The sequence below is a fragment of the Fonsecaea pedrosoi genome (genome assembly GCF_000835455.1).
Source record: "Fonsecaea pedrosoi CBS 271.37 unplaced genomic scaffold supercont1.7, whole genome shotgun sequence".
In the NCBI taxonomy this organism is placed as follows: domain Eukaryota; kingdom Fungi; phylum Ascomycota; class Eurotiomycetes; order Chaetothyriales; family Herpotrichiellaceae; genus Fonsecaea; species Fonsecaea pedrosoi.
In genome coordinates, this window is record NW_013550609.1 from 3,288,904 (window position 1) to 3,306,504 (window position 17,601).

At 52.8% G+C, this 17,601-nt stretch overlaps 9 protein-coding genes across 9 annotated transcripts; 5 read left to right on the top strand and 4 right to left on the bottom strand.

Annotated features, from left to right (window-relative positions):
• Positions 1-1,227: 1,227 nt before the first annotated feature.
• On the bottom strand, positions 1,228-2,250 carry Z517_11236 (uncharacterized protein; the record flags this gene model as incomplete). The annotated part of the gene is made up of 1 exon (XM_013424844.1): positions 1,228-2,250. One exon carries the CDS (start codon positions 2,248-2,250, stop codon positions 1,228-1,230), a length of 1,023 nt encoding a protein of 340 aa, XP_013280298.1.
• Positions 2,251-3,458: 1,208 nt separating this feature from the next.
• On the top strand, positions 3,459-6,576 carry Z517_11237 (uncharacterized protein; the record flags this gene model as incomplete). Its single annotated transcript, XM_013424845.1, has 3 exons — positions 3,459-3,732; positions 3,787-4,802; positions 4,843-6,576. 3 exons carry the CDS (start codon positions 3,459-3,461, stop codon positions 6,574-6,576), a joined length of 3,024 nt encoding a protein of 1,007 aa, XP_013280299.1.
• A 634-nt stretch (positions 6,577-7,210) lies between these two features.
• On the top strand, positions 7,211-8,150 carry Z517_11238 (uncharacterized protein; the record flags this gene model as incomplete). The annotated part of the gene is made up of 2 exons (XM_013424846.1): positions 7,211-7,324; positions 7,386-8,150. The coding sequence occupies 2 exons, from the start codon at positions 7,211-7,213 to the stop codon at positions 8,148-8,150; spliced, it is 879 nt and encodes a 292-aa protein (XP_013280300.1).
• A 114-nt stretch (positions 8,151-8,264) lies between these two features.
• Positions 8,265-9,092, bottom strand: Z517_11239 (uncharacterized protein; the record flags this gene model as incomplete). Its single annotated transcript, XM_013424847.1, has 1 exon — positions 8,265-9,092. One exon carries the CDS (start codon positions 9,090-9,092, stop codon positions 8,265-8,267), a length of 828 nt encoding a protein of 275 aa, XP_013280301.1.
• Positions 9,093-9,860: 768 nt separating this feature from the next.
• Z517_11240 (uncharacterized protein) lies at positions 9,861-12,338 on the top strand (the record flags this gene model as incomplete). Its single annotated transcript, XM_013424848.1, has 3 exons — positions 9,861-10,182; positions 10,235-11,742; positions 11,766-12,338. 3 exons carry the CDS (start codon positions 9,861-9,863, stop codon positions 12,336-12,338), a joined length of 2,403 nt encoding a protein of 800 aa, XP_013280302.1.
• Positions 12,339-12,507: 169 nt separating this feature from the next.
• Z517_11241 (uncharacterized protein) lies at positions 12,508-13,373 on the bottom strand (the record flags this gene model as incomplete). The annotated part of the gene is made up of 2 exons (XM_013424849.1): positions 12,508-12,539; positions 12,593-13,373. The coding sequence occupies 2 exons, from the start codon at positions 13,371-13,373 to the stop codon at positions 12,508-12,510; spliced, it is 813 nt and encodes a 270-aa protein (XP_013280303.1).
• A 941-nt stretch (positions 13,374-14,314) lies between these two features.
• Positions 14,315-14,833, top strand: Z517_11242 (uncharacterized protein; the record flags this gene model as incomplete). The annotated part of the gene is made up of 1 exon (XM_013424850.1): positions 14,315-14,833. The coding sequence occupies one exon, from the start codon at positions 14,315-14,317 to the stop codon at positions 14,831-14,833; it is 519 nt and encodes a 172-aa protein (XP_013280304.1).
• A 450-nt stretch (positions 14,834-15,283) lies between these two features.
• On the top strand, positions 15,284-16,432 carry Z517_11243 (uncharacterized protein; the record flags this gene model as incomplete). Its single annotated transcript, XM_013424851.1, has 1 exon — positions 15,284-16,432. The coding sequence occupies one exon, from the start codon at positions 15,284-15,286 to the stop codon at positions 16,430-16,432; it is 1,149 nt and encodes a 382-aa protein (XP_013280305.1).
• Positions 16,433-16,558: 126 nt separating this feature from the next.
• Positions 16,559-17,199, bottom strand: Z517_11244 (uncharacterized protein; the record flags this gene model as incomplete). The annotated part of the gene is made up of 2 exons (XM_013424852.1): positions 16,559-16,849; positions 17,047-17,199. The coding sequence occupies 2 exons, from the start codon at positions 17,197-17,199 to the stop codon at positions 16,559-16,561; spliced, it is 444 nt and encodes a 147-aa protein (XP_013280306.1).
• Between the last annotated feature and the right edge of the window lie 402 nt (positions 17,200-17,601).

Sequence of the window (17,601 nt, forward strand, 5' to 3'; positions counted from 1 at the left end):
CTCGGTCGCTCTCTCGCTGCCTCTCTCTCGCGCGCGCGTTGGTTGAAGTACCGCAGCGGATTCGACGTGAATGGACCCGAGTTTCGTCTCCTATGCTCCTTTCTCTAAGATGCAGATTGCCCCCCCCCCCCCCCCAAACACTCTTGGTCAGTCCCCCTTGGCTGCCTCTACCCTGCCAGCTTTGGAATTGAGGTGCGCGTTCCTATCTCAGCGAGCGAGCCCTTGTCAGCAGGTATGTAAGTGCGATGTATAGCGCATCGTGCCGAGAAAGGAAGGAAGGGCGGAGAGAGCAGGGTCGTCCGGGTTTCCTCCTTTCTATTCTTGGTGAAAGGGTGTCACGGAGGCCCCTGCCTGACTGTCTAGAGAAATGGTACAGGGACGCGACTCGACATACCGTCGATTGGCCCAGTCCATCAGCAGATAAGCGACAACAAAGGGCGGCACCCAGTATAACACCTGATTCTTTGATCGACGGTATGTGTTAAACACAGCGCTGTGCAAGGAGTTCGCCAACGGGTTGAGCCGGTTCGGTGAGACTGCATATGTAACCACGCCGCGTTGTGGTGGGAGAGCTTTGTGGCCCCAGCAAAATACTGGGTCCCTACGTGTCCGCAGAGATATTGTTAACATCCAAGTAATGACAATCCGGCTCTACAGGTGAGCTGATATAGCTTGGGGGACTTACAAGGTCCGGCCCTTGGGAAGGTCTTGGTTGTATTCCATGTTTCAATGGTTAGATGAATGAGCTCGCAGCAACAAGGTTGGTGTGTGGTAGGAGCGGCCACCGCTCACTTCTCCCTTTTATATACCTCTGGTGTTGTTTGACCTCGTCCGGTGACTGTTGGATATGGGAGGGTTGCTATCACCCACAAGTGGAGAAGGAGTCGAAGAAAATACTCCGTCAGACAAGAGAGCCATCGCTCTAATGAAGAGGGATGTCATTGTTCTGTACAAAGTATCTCGAGAGTCAGACCCGGTACTTTTCCCTCCTCTACCCAAGACGTCCTTGCATCGAAGACCGTAGTACGATTTCCGATCCACGATGGGGGTGGAGCACGACCTTCGTCTAACGTGAATAGTATTAGTTTCCACTCGGGTATTTCAGGAGAGATCTCCACGTACCTTGTTGCGCCTCAAGACTGTGGAGAACATTGGCCTTTTCACACCGAGACGTGAATGAAGCAAGGTATCTTCCCATTTGCATAAGACCAGTGTGCCTTGGGTATGCTACTGGAGGTCAGCAGCGGCCTTACCAAAGTGAATCATAAGAAGCATCCGCTGGAGCATCCCGTCATAACATTGACGAGGCTCTGGGCCGCCACTTCCAATGAACTCGGCCCATGAAATCAATTCTGACTCTACGCCGCCATGGATAGCCACAGCAGCTTGCCACTCTTCTTCCGTTTCTGCCTCCCAGAGACCTGTCCTTACATCGAGGGGTAGAGACTCCACCATAGGGCGGTAGTGGCAGTATCCCTTCTGGCTTGTTTCCACTATTCCCTCAAGAAGAAGGATATATAGAAAGGTTCTGCGCGCGCTCTCAGCAGTACACCAGGCTTGCCATGCCGACAAGTCGCTACTGAGCGTTCGCGGAAGTGTCGTGTGGAAATGGTTTGTCCATGTTGCCCAGAGATCAAGTAGGATAGGCGGTAGTCGGTCTAAGTTCAGAACGAAGGAGAGCAGGACAGCAGCCAGCGTGTGAAATGCGGGCAGGAACTCAGTGAATGTCAGCTGTTCGACTTTGAGAGAAAGTAGATGCTGTTGCATTCTTTTCAAAAAGGCAGCATTGGTACCTGGTGTGGCCTCAGAGCCATCGATATCTAGGAGAACCACGCTTGCAGAAGTCCGCTTACTGGCCAACAGCAGCTGGCTGTGGATGTAGGGAGTGGTCCTTTGCTGAAACGTGAGCAAGGGGATAAATCTCAGGTAACGCTCGACAACCATCATGAGCGTCTCCTGGTTTGCCATCACAGGGAGCATCTCTTGTCTGTCGGAGGTGAAGGAATGCACGGCGGCTTCGTGGGCCGAAGCGACGGAATCGAAGATGATCGGAGATAGTGGCTCCCAAGGGCTTTGCGCGATCGTTTGCGGTGGACAAGAGCTACCTGTCTCAAGATTCGTCACAGGTTCCAAGTCGTAGGTGCAGCGCAGTCCTTTCTCGGCACATCTGGTGCATTGTGGGAGTTGAGGCACGCAACGGCGCTTTGCGATTGTGCAGGAGTGGCATGCTTTCCGAAGGGATGGTGGCATGGGGAATAGCAGGGATATACGAGGAGATGGGATTGATAGGACAGACCAGGATGTCGATTGAGAGTAGTAAGGCGGAGGAAAATTTCCCATTACCACGAGGGGGTAGGCAGAAAGGTAGTTGAGTAGGACAAGCTCTTCATTGGCGTTGACATCTTTACTGAGAACCTGGGGGAGCTCGTGGCACCCTAGGGGTGATTGAGGTGCCTAGACACTTGTGTGGTAGGGAAGTCTCGAGACCAAGTGGGTGGGTTTCGGGCTTAAGTGCTCCACCTAAGCTACTACAGTACAGCCCCCTAGTCGACGCTTGTAGGTAGAAATAGATCGGTAGTCTTGGCCTCGGCGTGGCCATCGTCAGTGCCAGTATTTTCTCACTGCAAACACATCATGTGCCTGCGAATTTCACTCTCCCAACTCCCTTACATGACAAAATCAAATGAGCTCCTCCTCTCCGTCTTTCACCTCAGAGCCTCATCTATCCCGACCCGGAATCCTCTCTTCGGGGTTAGAAACATGCAGCGGCACCCTGTGATTGTCCCCTTACATGGCTTCTTGGGACACCACGCACATGCCCACGCCCCGGTGTGATCCATTCGATTCGTTGTCGATACGCTGAAGCTCGGTTGCGCAGGTCCAGACCCAGGTAGGCGAACAATGACAAGCCCGATAGCCATGGCATTTGCCTCGCTATCTTTTTAAATCATGGTTGGCTAGAGCCTTCTCTCGAGAGCTATTTGTTCCGTCCGGCTGGGTCGCAAATACATGCATCTCTTTGTCTTGGGTCGACTCAGCCAAACCTGTGGCCCCCCCTTATTGAGACTGGTGTCACACTGCATCACCTGAGGCTGCAGAGTCTAGGCAACTGTTTAACAACCTCGCCAAGGTTTCCAGGAGACCAAACCCTGGCCTGATGCCTATCAAAGGGGCTCTTGCTAGCGTGTTGCATATGCTGTAGAGCCTCACCTGCGGCCAGCAACACGAGTCGAAGATCCAATAGGTGGCGCACTCTGACACAGAATACTGCCCACACGCGAGGGAGCTGACAGTCCTCGATTATAATAGGGTGGCCGCGCGGTCAGAACACAATTGATGGTATAGGTGAAGGGGTTGAAAAGCACTCGCTCTTAATCACGCTGTCCTTGATCTACCAACGACTATCAACCAGAGGCCTCACCGCCAAATATTGAACTCAGCTCATCAAAGCAGCCATGATGGCAAACCATACGCTGCTGGAGCGAGCAGCGACGAGCGGATTGATGGAGTTCCCGCATGAGGCTCAAGGGGATTTCAAAAGTCACAATTTGGTGGAAGCGGCTCCGCGCATCGACTCCTTCACTGAGAAGGCGAAAGGACGAGTCACATTATTCCTGGGTGCTGCTATTTCCACGTTCAAGCCAGCGCAATTACCCATGTGGAATGACTTTGTGGAACTGTTATGGACGTCAGCGATGAAGATCGCTGTGACAGACATTCAGCCTGATACAGGTGTGTATTGAGCATGACTAGCCGGGAATGGCCAGCTGATGTTATCTTTACAAGTGTCCGAGGGGATCTTGGGCTATTTCGACCGACTCAAAAGAACCGTACCCAACTATATGGTTACCGAAGTTATCTCGAGACGCCTTGGTCAGCAGTATTTGCAAGTGTTGGATGCTTTTCAGGCTGAGAAGCAAGACAATGGAATGTTTGCATATAACAAGATACATAAGTGGGCTGCTGAACTTCTTTCCACTGGCCAAGTTGCGGCCGTCATGACCACGAACTTTGACAACTACCTGGAGAAGGCTATCGAAAGCAAGACATCGCTCTTCTACCAGGTCACTGGAGATCCTCACGTGGACGGTAGGGAGATTTCAGACCGGTTACCACTGACAACCTTGGACAAAAAACTGGTTCTGATTGTGAACGGGGCAAAAGCCTTTGCCTTTATACGATCTCTCATGCCGCAGCTGGGGAGTGGCAAAATAACCTTCCTCTTCAAGATCCACGGTTCGTGCTATGATCCAGTCAGCTGCATCGACACTCGATTGCAGCGTGCCCAGGGCCTACCTTCTTTTGCGACCGATGTGCTCGATATTCTTCTCAAACGAACGGTATGGCTGGTTGCCGGCTTCAGCGGAAGTGATATGAATGACAACCTCGATTATCTTCGCTTCCTATCAAACAAGAGGCAAGCTTCAATTGTGTGGCTCATATTCCCCAAGAGCTCATGTGAGTCGTCAATTGAAGGCCTCACCCTGAGCATGGACCTTGCAGAGGATTCGCCTGTTGGATTTTGCCTTCTTAGTGGGTATTTTCTCGGAGAAAGACATTCTGGCGAAAGCAAGTTCCCTCGCTTTGAGCAGAAGATCAAATCATGGGCTGAAGACCTGGGACCTCACTGGAGTAAACTGCTCCTGATCGACTTGGTTACTCTGTTTGAGGAGAGGAGTGGAGAAAGAGCTAACCCGAGATTTTTGCAAACACTCAATGGAGGAACGCCGCCGAGGCAGGACTGGAACCGAATTCTGCAAAATATGAACCTCCAGATAGAAGGACATCAGGCAAGTCATCCTGTATGTATTGCCCACGGGATCATACTGACAGAAGAATAAGGTCCGACCAGCAAAGAGCTGCTCTGAAGTATGGGAGACGTTAAGCCACATCCTCAGAAACGGAAGCCCATCCGTGCTTGAAGCGAAGCAGGGATTTTGTCAAAGGCTGAACGAAGGTCTCAAGGAGCTGCAGTTGCACCATGTGGAACTAGAAGAGGCGGCTTTGCTTCAAGTGCCTCCTCGCCATCACGCTCAGACATGGGTGGTGAGTGCCCTGAGCGGGTTGGCGATGCTCTGTGGAGGCAAGATGGAAGAAGCTGCCAGGGCGCTGCGCATATCAAGCGGGATCGCTTGGGTCGTCGGGAACTACGAGAGTCGCCATCTGATTGAGGACCTCCTGGCCTCTATTCTCCACGAGCGTCAAGCGTCAAGCGGATCCAGACCAACGAAGGCCAGCGCCATGCACCGGAGTGCAAAGTGCGTGGCCTTCAGCCCTTCGATGGACAATGTCAATTCCAAAATGAATCGGTTTGGTGTCCCTCCAGAAAATTATATGAGAGCCCTCCTGCACCGATCTATTTTATTTGCAGATGGCATGGTTGTCCCTCCGAATACGATCACCAACTCCACGGTCTTTGTGGATGAGATATTGTTTCAAGGCGAGCGCGATCAGTTGGATGAAGTCTACATCCGCCATGTGTTCCCAATGTTATCCGCCAAACTGAAAGACGGCCCTCGCAAGTTACAACGATGTCGTGAGACGAGGGCCAAGCTATACATTTTTGAATCGGTTTCCGACGATCACATTGCGCAGATGGACGACTATTTCGATGATCCGGCGAATGCCCATCAGATCCTCTATTACGACGAGCCGACCCTAAGCCGAGATTACGGGAGGTATTTGAGGACCGAGGTTGACCCTCTTCATCGAGACCAAACCATTGAACACCTTGTACAACTTTGGAACCACATTGAAGCAGGAGGTCATTGGGATGTTGATGACGACTATGTTGAACGTTCTTCAATTGCAAAACAGGCTGCTCAAGACCTTTCTGAAGCCCTTCATCTGCTATCAAAGCATCTTCCGGAGGCGGTCTTCCGATCACCGCTGTACAAGTTCGCAGATTTGTTTGACGAGGCAAGCGACAGAGACAGTGTGATCCAATTTCTGATCAAGGACACCAGCGAAGACGCCAAGAGGCAGCTGTTGAAGGCGCGGGATCGAATCACCGAGAAACCGTGGCTCTATGGTCCTTTCTGCCACGAGATATTTGATGCCCCATATCGCGCCACTATCACCTTCGATTACGCTTCCCATGCTGATAATGAAACGCTCATCTTTCTCGAGGAGGATGAGGTGCCTTCGTGGCAGTTCATGGCCTCAGTCGCCCACGCAGGAGACTCCCGAAAGAGCTTCTCCACCTCGGCCATCTCTTCTGGCAGCCACAAATACTCTTCCCTCCTCCTGAGCCAGATGCCGACGGCAGCATTGGTGGACATGAGGGACGACCTGGCTCCTGTTCGAGAGAAGATTTTTAATGGCGAGGAACTTCGGGCTGATGACGTGCAGAGGATGAAGCTTGCTATGAGGTCGTTTGAAACCCGGTCGTTAGTCCTGCCTGAGGTTGAAATCGAGGATGTTATTCATCTGGATGGCCGTATCAAGGAGCTGGCCCAAAAGCTGCTTTCACAATGTCTCTTCCTAGTGAGGAAGGGTCTCCCACTCGAGCCCATGTATGAAGAGGCTCAAGTCACTCTTCCGGGTCTGTTAGCATTGCGGCGGGAAGCTGATTGACAGGATCATCGAGGAGGGTGTCTGCAGAACACGGCAAACGTGAGGATTGAGGGTCGGGCGTCTGGACCGTCTCTGCTCGTTCTTCGCCTTCATTCTGTGGAATTAGAGTCCGGTCAGTATCTTCTTCAAAGCATTCTGCAAGGCAAGATTGTGGAAAGATACAGGTCGGAGAAGGCGTGTAGCCATAGATAACCAGTCTCGTGGAAAACCCTGACCAACAGAAGCAATTGAGTGCCATCAAGTGACTTCATCTTTGCCTGTTTCTTGCAGGAATACCCGGACCTGTTGTATGAGCAGCCGAGTTCAAGGATAAAGTGAAACAATCCGTCAAGGCAGCAAAGGAGGATCCGGTTGCAACGAGACGGCTAATTGTTCATGACATAACAAGACTAATAGTGTAGATGAATGATAGAGTGGCGGTGTATCCGAAGAGAAATTCCCTTCTACCAACCAGAGTTGCCACCGTTTTACGTGAATGAGCGCAGGTCAGACACCCTGCCACAAACCTCTCAACTTGGCTCGATGATTCTGTTGTTACCGATACAGTGTACACGACTCAGTTCTACTCTCAAAGCCTCGTAATCGTGCCGTATATGCAGACTCGCCGCTTCGACGAAATTCAGAAGTCTCCCTGATGTTGTTGTTCGATGAGAAGCAGGTGGCTGGCGCTTTCGACGACTTGGTTGCTCGGCAGATTATTCTTTATGGCCCTGAGACAGTCTTCACAACTAGGGATCAAGGGTTCGATGTGAGATACATTTTCCTTTTTATTTCACTAATCCAATGCACGGACTGACGACAGCCTGAAGTTCGAGTTCCGCATCTGTCCAGCGTTGGCATCGAAACCTGCGACGGCCGATGCAACCAACAACGCCGCCTTTGACCAGCTCCCTAAATATGGGCCTGGGAGCGACCTCGTCGACGCAGACCCAGCCCTCATTGTGACCAAGGTCCATGGGTCACATCTTCTGGTTCTGAACCGTTTCGCCGTCTTTCGACCACAGTACCTGATCTTGACGCTCGATTCGTTCAGGCGACAGACGGAGAATCTCGACAAGACGGATCTCTCGGCCGCATGGGTTGTTCTTAACCAATTGAGCCATGAGCATTTTATCATGTTCAACTGCGGGAACGAGGCCGGTTGCAGCAGAGTCCACAAACACATGCAGGTGATTCCTTGCTCGGACGGCTTGACGCTGTTTCCCGACCTGGACGCACTCAATCCCGAGAACATTCCGTTCAGCTACTTTATCCAACCTCTCCAGCCTGAAGCAGAGAGCACACTAGACTCTTTGCTTCCAGTATACGAGAGGCTACGCAACGAGGCGTACACGGTCTGGCAAAGCTGTTCCGGGGACACTCTCGACTACTTCCCTCACAACATGATGCTTACGAAAAGGTGGATGATGGTTGTGCCCCGGCGAAGAGTGGCAGTGCAAGGAGCGAGTGCCAACGCTGCTGGTATGATGGGCATGGTCTGGATGACGAATACACAACAGCTGGAGCAATGGCAAAAGCTGGGGCCAGCACAGGTTCTGGCAGAACTTGGTGTGGCAACAAGAAAAGATACCTGATAGCAGCCACGTCTATGCACATGAAACCTGGTTCCCAAGACGCTCAAGAGTCTCTCGCAAATGGTCAGCAGTCGTCAGCAAGCTCGTTCTTTGAGGACCAAACGAGCATCGTCTTCACTTCAAGATCCCATCCCTGGTCAATCCCTCGTACAGCGCCCATGCACAAAGCGTCTTCGCATCTCTCGCTCCTTCCCTCCACAGCTCTTTGTACTCGACCAGCTTCACCTTGATCTTTTCTCTTTCTTTGGGGTTCCCAGTCAATTTGCCTCTCAGTTCGGCAAGTTCCTTGTGAGACATGGTCCTCTCCCACAAGAACAGGGCAATAAACTCGTCACACCCTCCAGGGCTGGGATACATTGCCTTCTGCAAGTGGCTTTCGATACCTGTGGAGTTCCTCAGCGCCATCTCCGTCATGTCGACGAGCTCCCCCTGTGGTACTTTCCAGCCTGTCTCCTCGCGGATCTCGGTCGCTGCAGCGCCCACAAAGGTACCCGACTCGTCAATCATCCCAGCCGGGATCTCATAGAAAGTAAGACTCCCAGCGGGTATCCGGGGCTGTTGAGTCATGACGACAAATCTGTCGTCGCTGTCCCCTTCTGGCCGGACAATCATCAGGATGGCCACGCTGCCACCGCGTAAGAAGACGATACCAGGCAATGGTCGTGGATCGGCGGCATTCTGCACCACTGTCTCCATCAAGATAAAGCCGATGCGAGGCCCGAACCATTCCACCGAATGGACATTGATCGAACGTAATTGATAGGGGTCCTTTTTGTCGTAAAAGGCATGTGTAGCTTCGGACTTTTGCAACTTGATGGATTTCTGCAGTGTTGCGAGCCAGTCCTTAAAGGGGCGGAATGCGAGCAGCTCGTCCTGGGTGACGTTCGTCGGGATTGTCACCTCGACGCTCGGAGAGACTTTGGGCAGGATGAACGACGGCATGATGGCTAAGAATATGTTTCTGCTCTACGCGCCACAGGTACTTATAAACCGCTGGTCAATACCTCACCATCACCTGCGAGAAATGCAAAGATATGCATATATTTGTCTGCAGCCTTTCAAGGGTCCCGCAAATCTGATCAGGCTCAATTGCTGCCTACCAAGAGTTGCGAAAAATAGGTCAAAGCCAGTGGCACACAGTCAAATGGACATTGGCGAATGGAGTGTGCAACATTGATTGGCATTGTTTTGCTCACATTCTCAACACGAGCAACAACCCAGCGGCAAGTCCCGGAGATACGAAGCGCGCCGCAGCCCCCCTTGGAGAGTCTGGGTGTTCGTCGACGGTTGGTGCTATGCATACGAGTGGCGCTACTGTTGAAACGGCTTCTAGGCACTGGGGGGCCTGGTTCCGTTGCTATTTGCTGTCAAGGGGTGCCCTGGGTCCCCAGCTGAATCGCCCCCCTTCTACCGAGACCAGGCTGCATACCTAGTCACTTGTACTTCAATCTGGACGACCAGTACCAATTACAGCTAACTGCCCGGGAAGGAGTGGACCAACAGTGGACGAGGAGTGAGCGTTTGGCACAACCCAAAGCGTTTTGGGCCCCGGGGCCATGCTCCTTCAACCATGCTTGTTTCAGACAGACGTCCGGACATTCTAAGGCTGGAGAGCCTCATACATCTACTTGGACGTCCTTTCACCTGGCTCCAAATGCTCCCCTCTCTGCCCGGAACCATGCCATCTCGAATTCCTCTGGATTCTTCACAATGGTCTGCAAGGTGTGCCATGATATGTTGTACGGACACAAGGGGCGCCGGGATTCTGGCTCACAACTGGCCCTGAGTTTCTGGCACCATGAAACGGCAGAAAACGTCAAGGCCGCCGCCGAGGATGCAGAATGCTATCTCTGCCGTGTCATCGACGAGAAACTGAGAGATCTCCATATCAACCCTCCGGTCGGTCTCGAGAGGAGCTGGTTCCTCTGTGCGTTGTTGCAACGATTTCCTCGCTATAATGGTGTCTATCGTCTGGACATCAAGCTTGAACAGACCAAGACGACAGTCGCAAGCTTCGTCTTAAAACAGAATGGTATGTTGCCATTGCTGCAGTCCCTCTACAGAGATTGCTGACGTGGATAAAGACGCCAACATGCCGAGCCATCTCCAAACAACTCCCAGAAGCGCAAATACATCGGATCCAGAGGTCTTCGACCTGGCCAGAGATTGGATCGATGTATGCGCAAGAACCCATGCTAAATGTCAGACCGCTTCAAGTATACAATGGTACCCGACACGATTAATAGACCTGCGAGCCATGCCGGAGGCTGAGACGGATATCGTACGGCTGGTGTCACAAAAGGATACCGAGAAGAAGGACGGCCAACCACTCTTTGAAGGGAGATATGTTACTTTGAGCCATCGATGGGGGCATATGACAATCCCCAAGCTCCGACATATGAATAGAGCCGACTTGCAAACTGCAATACTGTTAGAGCATCTCCCCACAACGTTCCAGCACGCAATGCAATTCGCACGAGAGTTAGGTGTGCGGTGGATATGGATCGATGCTCTCTGTATAATTCAAGGGGACGAACAGGATTGGCTCCATGAAAGTTCGCAGATGGACAAGGTATATGCTTTCAGCCACTGCAACATCTCTGCCACTGCAGCCATCGATGGCTCTGAAGGTCTATTCAACCGCCGGGACCCCGATCGGAAATGGTTCGACACAGTGAGCCTTCGAACACAAGACCTCTCAGGAGATGGACAGAAGGTCGTTGAGTGTACCATTTCCGATCTGTCGTTCTGGGACCAATATGTCGACAATGCACCAGTGAACCGGCGATCTTGGGTTTTCCAGGAACGACTTCTGGCACCAAGGGTATTGCATTGGTGTAAAGATCAAATTGCCTTTGAATGTCGCGAACTCGACAGAGCAGAATGCCGTCCAGAAGGCCTTCCCCATCTTCAGATGAAGGCGGGTCAGCTCGTCGACCAGGCCCGTTTAAAGGCCATGGATCGGGAAGTCGGCAGGCGGCTTCGCGAGCTGAGACTGGCGTCATTGCACAGTTCGTCGCGTACCAAGGGCTTGAAATGGATGGTAGAGGCCATTGAACCGAAGCTGTACCTCTACGAGGTCTGGAAACGGATGGTCGAGGTGTACACCAAGATGGAACTGAGCGACGAGAGAGACCGACTCATAGCATTATCCGGCATTGCGAGAATGATGACAAGGATCTTGAGACTGGATGGAAGTGAGGACCAATATCTCGCCGGCATGTGGCAGAATTACCTTGCGAGCCAGTTACTGTGGTATGTCAACGACGGCGAGGAAGAAGGGAAGACGGCGCAGCCACTGCCGGACACTCGACCACGGCAATATCGTGCTCCCACTTTCTCATGGGCCTCTGTCGAAACTTCTCGTGGTGTCACCTTTCCAGAGACAACAGACAAGGGCATTCTGGTGGAAGTCCAGGTAGTCAGACTAACCTATCGCACAGAGGATGACATGTTTGGCATTCTCACTGACGGCTATCTTGTTCTCAAAGGCGTGTTGAGGAGGATCGAGTTGACAGATGCAGAGCAGGATCAGAGCTCGTTGACCTCGATACGCAAGTCTATGGCAAGTTGTCGTCCAGCAACCTTCCCGGTGTGCTTTACTGACATGCACAGTGGCAATGGTATACTCCGAGTACCGCGCTCCTCGCTGTCACTGTGGTCAGCATATCGATATTACTGACGATGGTGACCCGAAGAACACTCTCCTGGCAACAGCACAAACTAATCTTGACATTGCTCTTCGCATCCTCTCTTCTAAGCCCGGTGCACTTTGTCACCATGGGATTCCACGCACGCAAGCAACGGCCTGCTGAGCCGGAGTATCCGCGAAACCGATTCAGCTGGCGTTTGATGCAGAAGGGCCAACCTATTGGCGACTCTCAGTCCATCGTATATCTGGACAGCCCTGCCAGTGAACCCTCGGTATTCGGCCCCAACGCACAAGTCTTTTGTTTACCAGTTTCTCAAGATGACCGGCATCTGAACTGCCTTCTCATCCAGGCCACCGATGGGGACCACGGGATCAGATACAAACGAGTCGGGCTAACCAAGATCATGAACCTATTCGACCAGGATGTGGAAGCGATCAAAGAGCCTCCGACCAGGAAAAAGGACAAAGCGTTGGGTAGGTATTACTGGGGTCCAAACACTCGATTCCGAGGCGAGAGCCATATCTGTATTATCTGAGAGGCACGAATATCCACCACAACCTTCTCGGCGGTAAAAGCCAGGAGAGTCTCGGGTTGCAAATCTGCACACGATGTGACTTTCGAGTTCCCACAGCTCGACCAGTGGTTGACCGCCCTCCAATTCCATGCTACTCAGTGAGTGTCCAGCGCGGCCTTCTCACAAACCTCTACCACTTCGAGGCTGGCGGAAATATTGTTTCTAGATCGGGAGTCAGGGACATACGCTCGAAACTCAGCGAGGAGAAGTCTTACCCAGCACCGCCTGCTGCTCAGGATTCGGGTTGAATCTCGGATCATTTCCCATGATATCTCGCTTATGTCTCTCCACGCCACTCTCCAACTCACGGTATTCACTTCCCATGATGCTAATGGTACAGCCGTTATATGCTTCATTTGCGGCCAAGAATGCGGCTGCCCGGGCTGTTTCCTCGACCGTGCTCACAGGGATGCCGACCTCCTTGAGCTTTGGAATCAACCATTCCACGCTTCTCGTCGCTGCGGTGTCGGTGATGTGCGGGGCGATCGAATTCAAGCGGACGTTCCAAGTTGGCGTGTGATTTCTCAGTCCACGCATCAACCCTACCATTCCATGCTTAGCTACAGCATACTCCGCTATTGCTTGACAATCATAGCCACTCCGAGACACTGTCGACACGATGACTCCGCCCTGGGGAGTTTGGTACCGCATATAATGCAGCGCCAACTTCACCGTATACATCTGGCCGATCAGAGTGACTCTGAGACAGTCAAACTCGGGCTTGATGGGATCACCATTGGCGTCCTGCTTGAAGTTGTAGCTGCCACGGTCACCAAAGCCAGCGTTGGGTACGACTATATCGATTCGACCAAACAATTGCTGAGCCTTTTTGAACAGGGCAAGCAGATCGTCCCAGCTTCCAGCGTCCGTCTTTTGGTACACTGGACCATCGATAGGCTGAGTCGGTGGCTGCACATCACCGATCAAGACTTTGACGCCACACTTGGTCAAGTAATGCACGATACCTATGCCCCTGGAATCAGTGTTTCTTATCATCTCCAATGGATGCTCGAAAAGATGCTAAGATAGTCCACGTGACCTCTAGTACAGTCATTCCCGGCCTCTTATCAATTTTTCGCAATCTGACAAAAGAGAGGGGGTTTCCTGTGGCTTGTCTGGCACCATAATGCTGACCTGCGCTGGAGGATGAAATGCTTTGCGCAAAGTTGACAACAACCGCATACCTTGGCCGATACCTGGTCGCCAGAGTCAGCACAACTGGCCATACCTTTGGACCATGTCGACGATAGACTGACCTGAAGAACCGCCTGTCACGATCGCAGATTTCCCCCGCAGTTTGTCTCCTACACAACAGGACGAGTCAGTTCCCCTTGATCTGCTGATATTTTGGGCTTCCGAATATCCCTGATTTTGAGCTTACCAATGTCATTGTCGGTGATCTTGACCTCCGTCATGTCTGTTACAAGCTCTTTGGCCCAAATCTTACAGAGTCAGTATTGTGAAGCGCCTTCTATCTAGACTTTTGTACAAAAGACGTCGGTCTTAAGTTGTCCACCCCCTACAAGCCTCGTCTTCAACAAGCGAGGGGAGTCCTCCTTCCCATCTGCAATCCCTCAAACCGACGCACGGCATATTGTAACCAAGGCAGTGATTGCCTGATTTGGGATCCCTCACCAGGTACATCCCTGACGGCTCGTACAGTAGCGCGGGGAAATTCTGAGGCTTTCCTCGGCGCGTTCGGCTATCCTGAAACATCTTCGATTTGCATATACTGGTCATGAGTGAAATGAGAACTATTTATTCAAGCAAAGGCGGGGAGCAACCGAGCTTCGGTTATCATCTGTTCGCAAAGAATCAAGGCTTCCCATCAGCTGACATTGGGGAGCTGGATAGATATTGTCGCGACCCAGCTTGGTCTTTGTTGACATCCTTCTATATCGACCTCGACCAAAAAAACTCTAGCGGCGAAAGCAACCATGGCAGCCGGCGACCCAGGCTCTATCCGCTCTCAATTGATTGGCGCATGGGAGTTGATTGAATACTACGCCTACCTGCCCCATGACGAATCAAACAGAGTCTATCCAATGGGCCAGGATGCAAAGGGCATCATCATGTACACCCCCGATGGCTACATGTCGGCCCAACTCCAGACGCCAGGACAGAAGCCCTTTGGAGAGTGGGCAGGGCGCAAGACCGGCTCAGATGCCGACTGGGCGGCTGTGGGACGAAACTATGTCGCGTATACGGGAGCATTCTATCTGGACGAACGTGGTGACGCCCAAGGACGGCCGATTTTGAAGCACAACATGAGGCACTCGAACCTGCCGTATCTGGTCGGTGACATCCAGAGGAGGATCATGAGATTTGTCGACGAGAGCGATGGCAAATACCTGGAGTTGAGCTTGGACGATCCGGCCAAGTTCGAGGGAGAGGACCGTATGATTCGGGTGAGATGGCGAAGACTGCCTTTGAACCAAGCATCGACACCTCCGTGAGATTGAGACAACGGGAGGGCAAAAATGTATCGATTGTCTGTCCAAATAAATGGTGAAGCCTTGTCCTGCTTCCCCTCTTTAGAACTGTGTATGTCTTGGTGTAGCTCGCCTGTTGGTCATGTGATTCGAAAAGATCCTTGATGTGAAATATGCCCATCTGTTGCCGTCGATCCATCATTGAGAACATTTAGATGAACGCAGGGTCTGTATAGGACGATGTGGACGAGCAAGGGAATGGATTGTGTTGGAGGCGCAGCTGCGGACAGCGGACAGCGGACAAGGCGTCAAGATGATGTAAGGCACGTATCGCAAGTTTGTGCCTCTCGCGTTCAGTCAACGTGGTCCTTTCAAGTCTTCACAATTTCCCCAACATCATAGCAAGAGCGTGGCTACAATCTCTCTGCTGGAGAGAGAGAAAGAGAGAGAGAGCTTAGATCCCCAGTCCAAAAGATGAGCTCGTCAAATCGACACTTTCCAAACGACAAATCGCTCTCTCATCACGCGTGCGACGCCTACCAAGAACTCCTCGCCTCCCTCACGCGCATCAACATCCACAACCCTCCCGTCCAGACATGCTCGACCGGCTGGACCTTCCACGGCCTCTACTATGGCCCGACATCTGTGGCGTACTTGTTCTACCGCCTCTCGCAATTCTACCCGGACCTCGCCTTCAAGGGCCAATCACTCCTGGACTGGGCTCAGGCATATCTGGACCTGGGGGCTCAGTCCACCAGACGCCGTGAGGCGGTGGATTCGAGTCACTGTGGGATTGGGAACGAGGTCCTCGCACAGCTTGCCGTCCGGGCGGCGATGGAGGAGGATCCCAGCCTCGCCCAGGAACTATGTGCCTACGAGAGTGTCATCAACGGCACGGGCGGGTCCGACGAGTGGTTGTACGGCCGCGCGGGATATCTCTACTTCCTGCGCCTGGCGCGCTCTGGGTTTGGCGAGGAGGGCTCAAGGGCGAGGGACCTGCTCGAGGCCACCATGGACAAGACCGTGCGGCGGATCCTGTCCTCGAAACAGCCGTGGACGTGGCACGGCAAGGCGTACCTGGGCGCCGCACACGGCGCGTTCGGCATCCTGTGCCAGCTGGTCGTCTCGTCTCCACGGTGCGCCCAGGCTGTCGAGCACCTCCTCTTGTCCCTCCTCGACACGCAACTCCCCAGCGGGAACTTCCCGTCCTCTCTACCACCGGGGTCCGACAGACTGGTCCAGTTCTGCCATGGCGGACCGGGCGTCGTCCTAGCCCTGAGATGCCTTCGCCCACATTTCCCCAACTTGCAGGGGAAAATCGACTCGGCGATCAAAGCCGCACAGGAGGACATTTGGGAGAGGGGCCTGCTCACCAAACAGCCGTGCCTGTGTCATGGCATAGCGGGCAATGCGCTGGCCCTGGACGACGACGTGCAGTTTCGGCATTTCCTGGCGTGCATGTCCACCGAAGCCCTGGAGGGCGATTTCGGGTGGTTGAAGGATGCGGGCCGAGACGACCAGCTTGTCGCTCTGTATACGGGAGAGGCGGGGAGGGCGTGGGCTTGGGCCGTTGCGGACAAGGGACTCGGTGAAAAGACTTGCATTGGTTTCAACGATATATGAATCTAGTGCCTGTCAGGCGCCAAATACGGGAAACAGGATTGAAGCGGTGTGTTGGCGCTGCTCCTGCTGGAGATCCTAGAGGGGGGTTGATGAATCCCACCCGTCCGCGCCCACCACAATATTCAATCAGGACTTGGACACCTCACCAGCATCACCAAAGGGCATGTCCACGACTTTCCCGTCCTTGATGTACACCTCCTCCCAGCCAATGGTCCACTCTGCCGTGTTCCAGTCAAACAACTTGTCCTCGTCCGGCGCAATGACCTCGGCGTAGTACGGGTCCTCGCGGGCTTTGTGGAAGCACGACACCTCGGGCATGAGAAACTCGCCGATGCCGTCAAAGGTGAGTTTCTTTACGCCCTGGAGCGCCGGAAACCCTGCTATGGCGGTTGAAACGAGCTCCGAAGGCGTGTGGTACTGTCCGATGCGAGAGTGAGCGGACTGTTTGGAAGGTATTTCATATCACAGGCGTCCTAGCAACGTGTAGTAGCAGTCTTTGAAGCTGGCTTATGAATCCCCAACGAGAACGGCAAGAGAGACAGAAGGGTTGTACATGGCATCGCCATCCTCTCAAGAGGCTTCCAATAAATACTTCGAACAGGGAGCAAACTGACCTGTGTGTACTTGACAATACCATACTTTGCCAACCAATCTACCGCCAGGCCCCTGTGCGTCTCCGTCCAGTACTTCTGGAACTCGTCCTCGGAGAGGTGGCTCTTGCGTCGCGCGTAGAGCGTGAGTTTGACCATGCGCTGTTTCGTCGCCATGATTGTCCAAGCTTCTCTTTTGGTGGAAGATAGAAGTAGGTAGAAAGTAAAAGTAAAGTCGATGACGGCACGACTCGACGAGTAACTATACGACCTTGACGGACGGAAAAGGGAGGCGGGAGAGAGGAAGGTAGGAAGGTAGAAAGGTGATTTCTTCAGAAGATGGCAGAAGGGTTTTAAGGCAGGACGAGTACCTACAAATGTACCGAGTTAGGTACCTACTGTAAACTGGAATACCTACTCGGTACTTATACTCGTATTCCTTGTATTTATAGGTACAACGGGACGGCGAGAACGGTACCTAGCTCGCCGAGTAGGTAGGGACCCGAACACCAAGAGATCTGAGATCTTGCCCGTCGAGCTTTGCACCCGTGCCACACAGGCAGCCTCGTTGAGATCCCC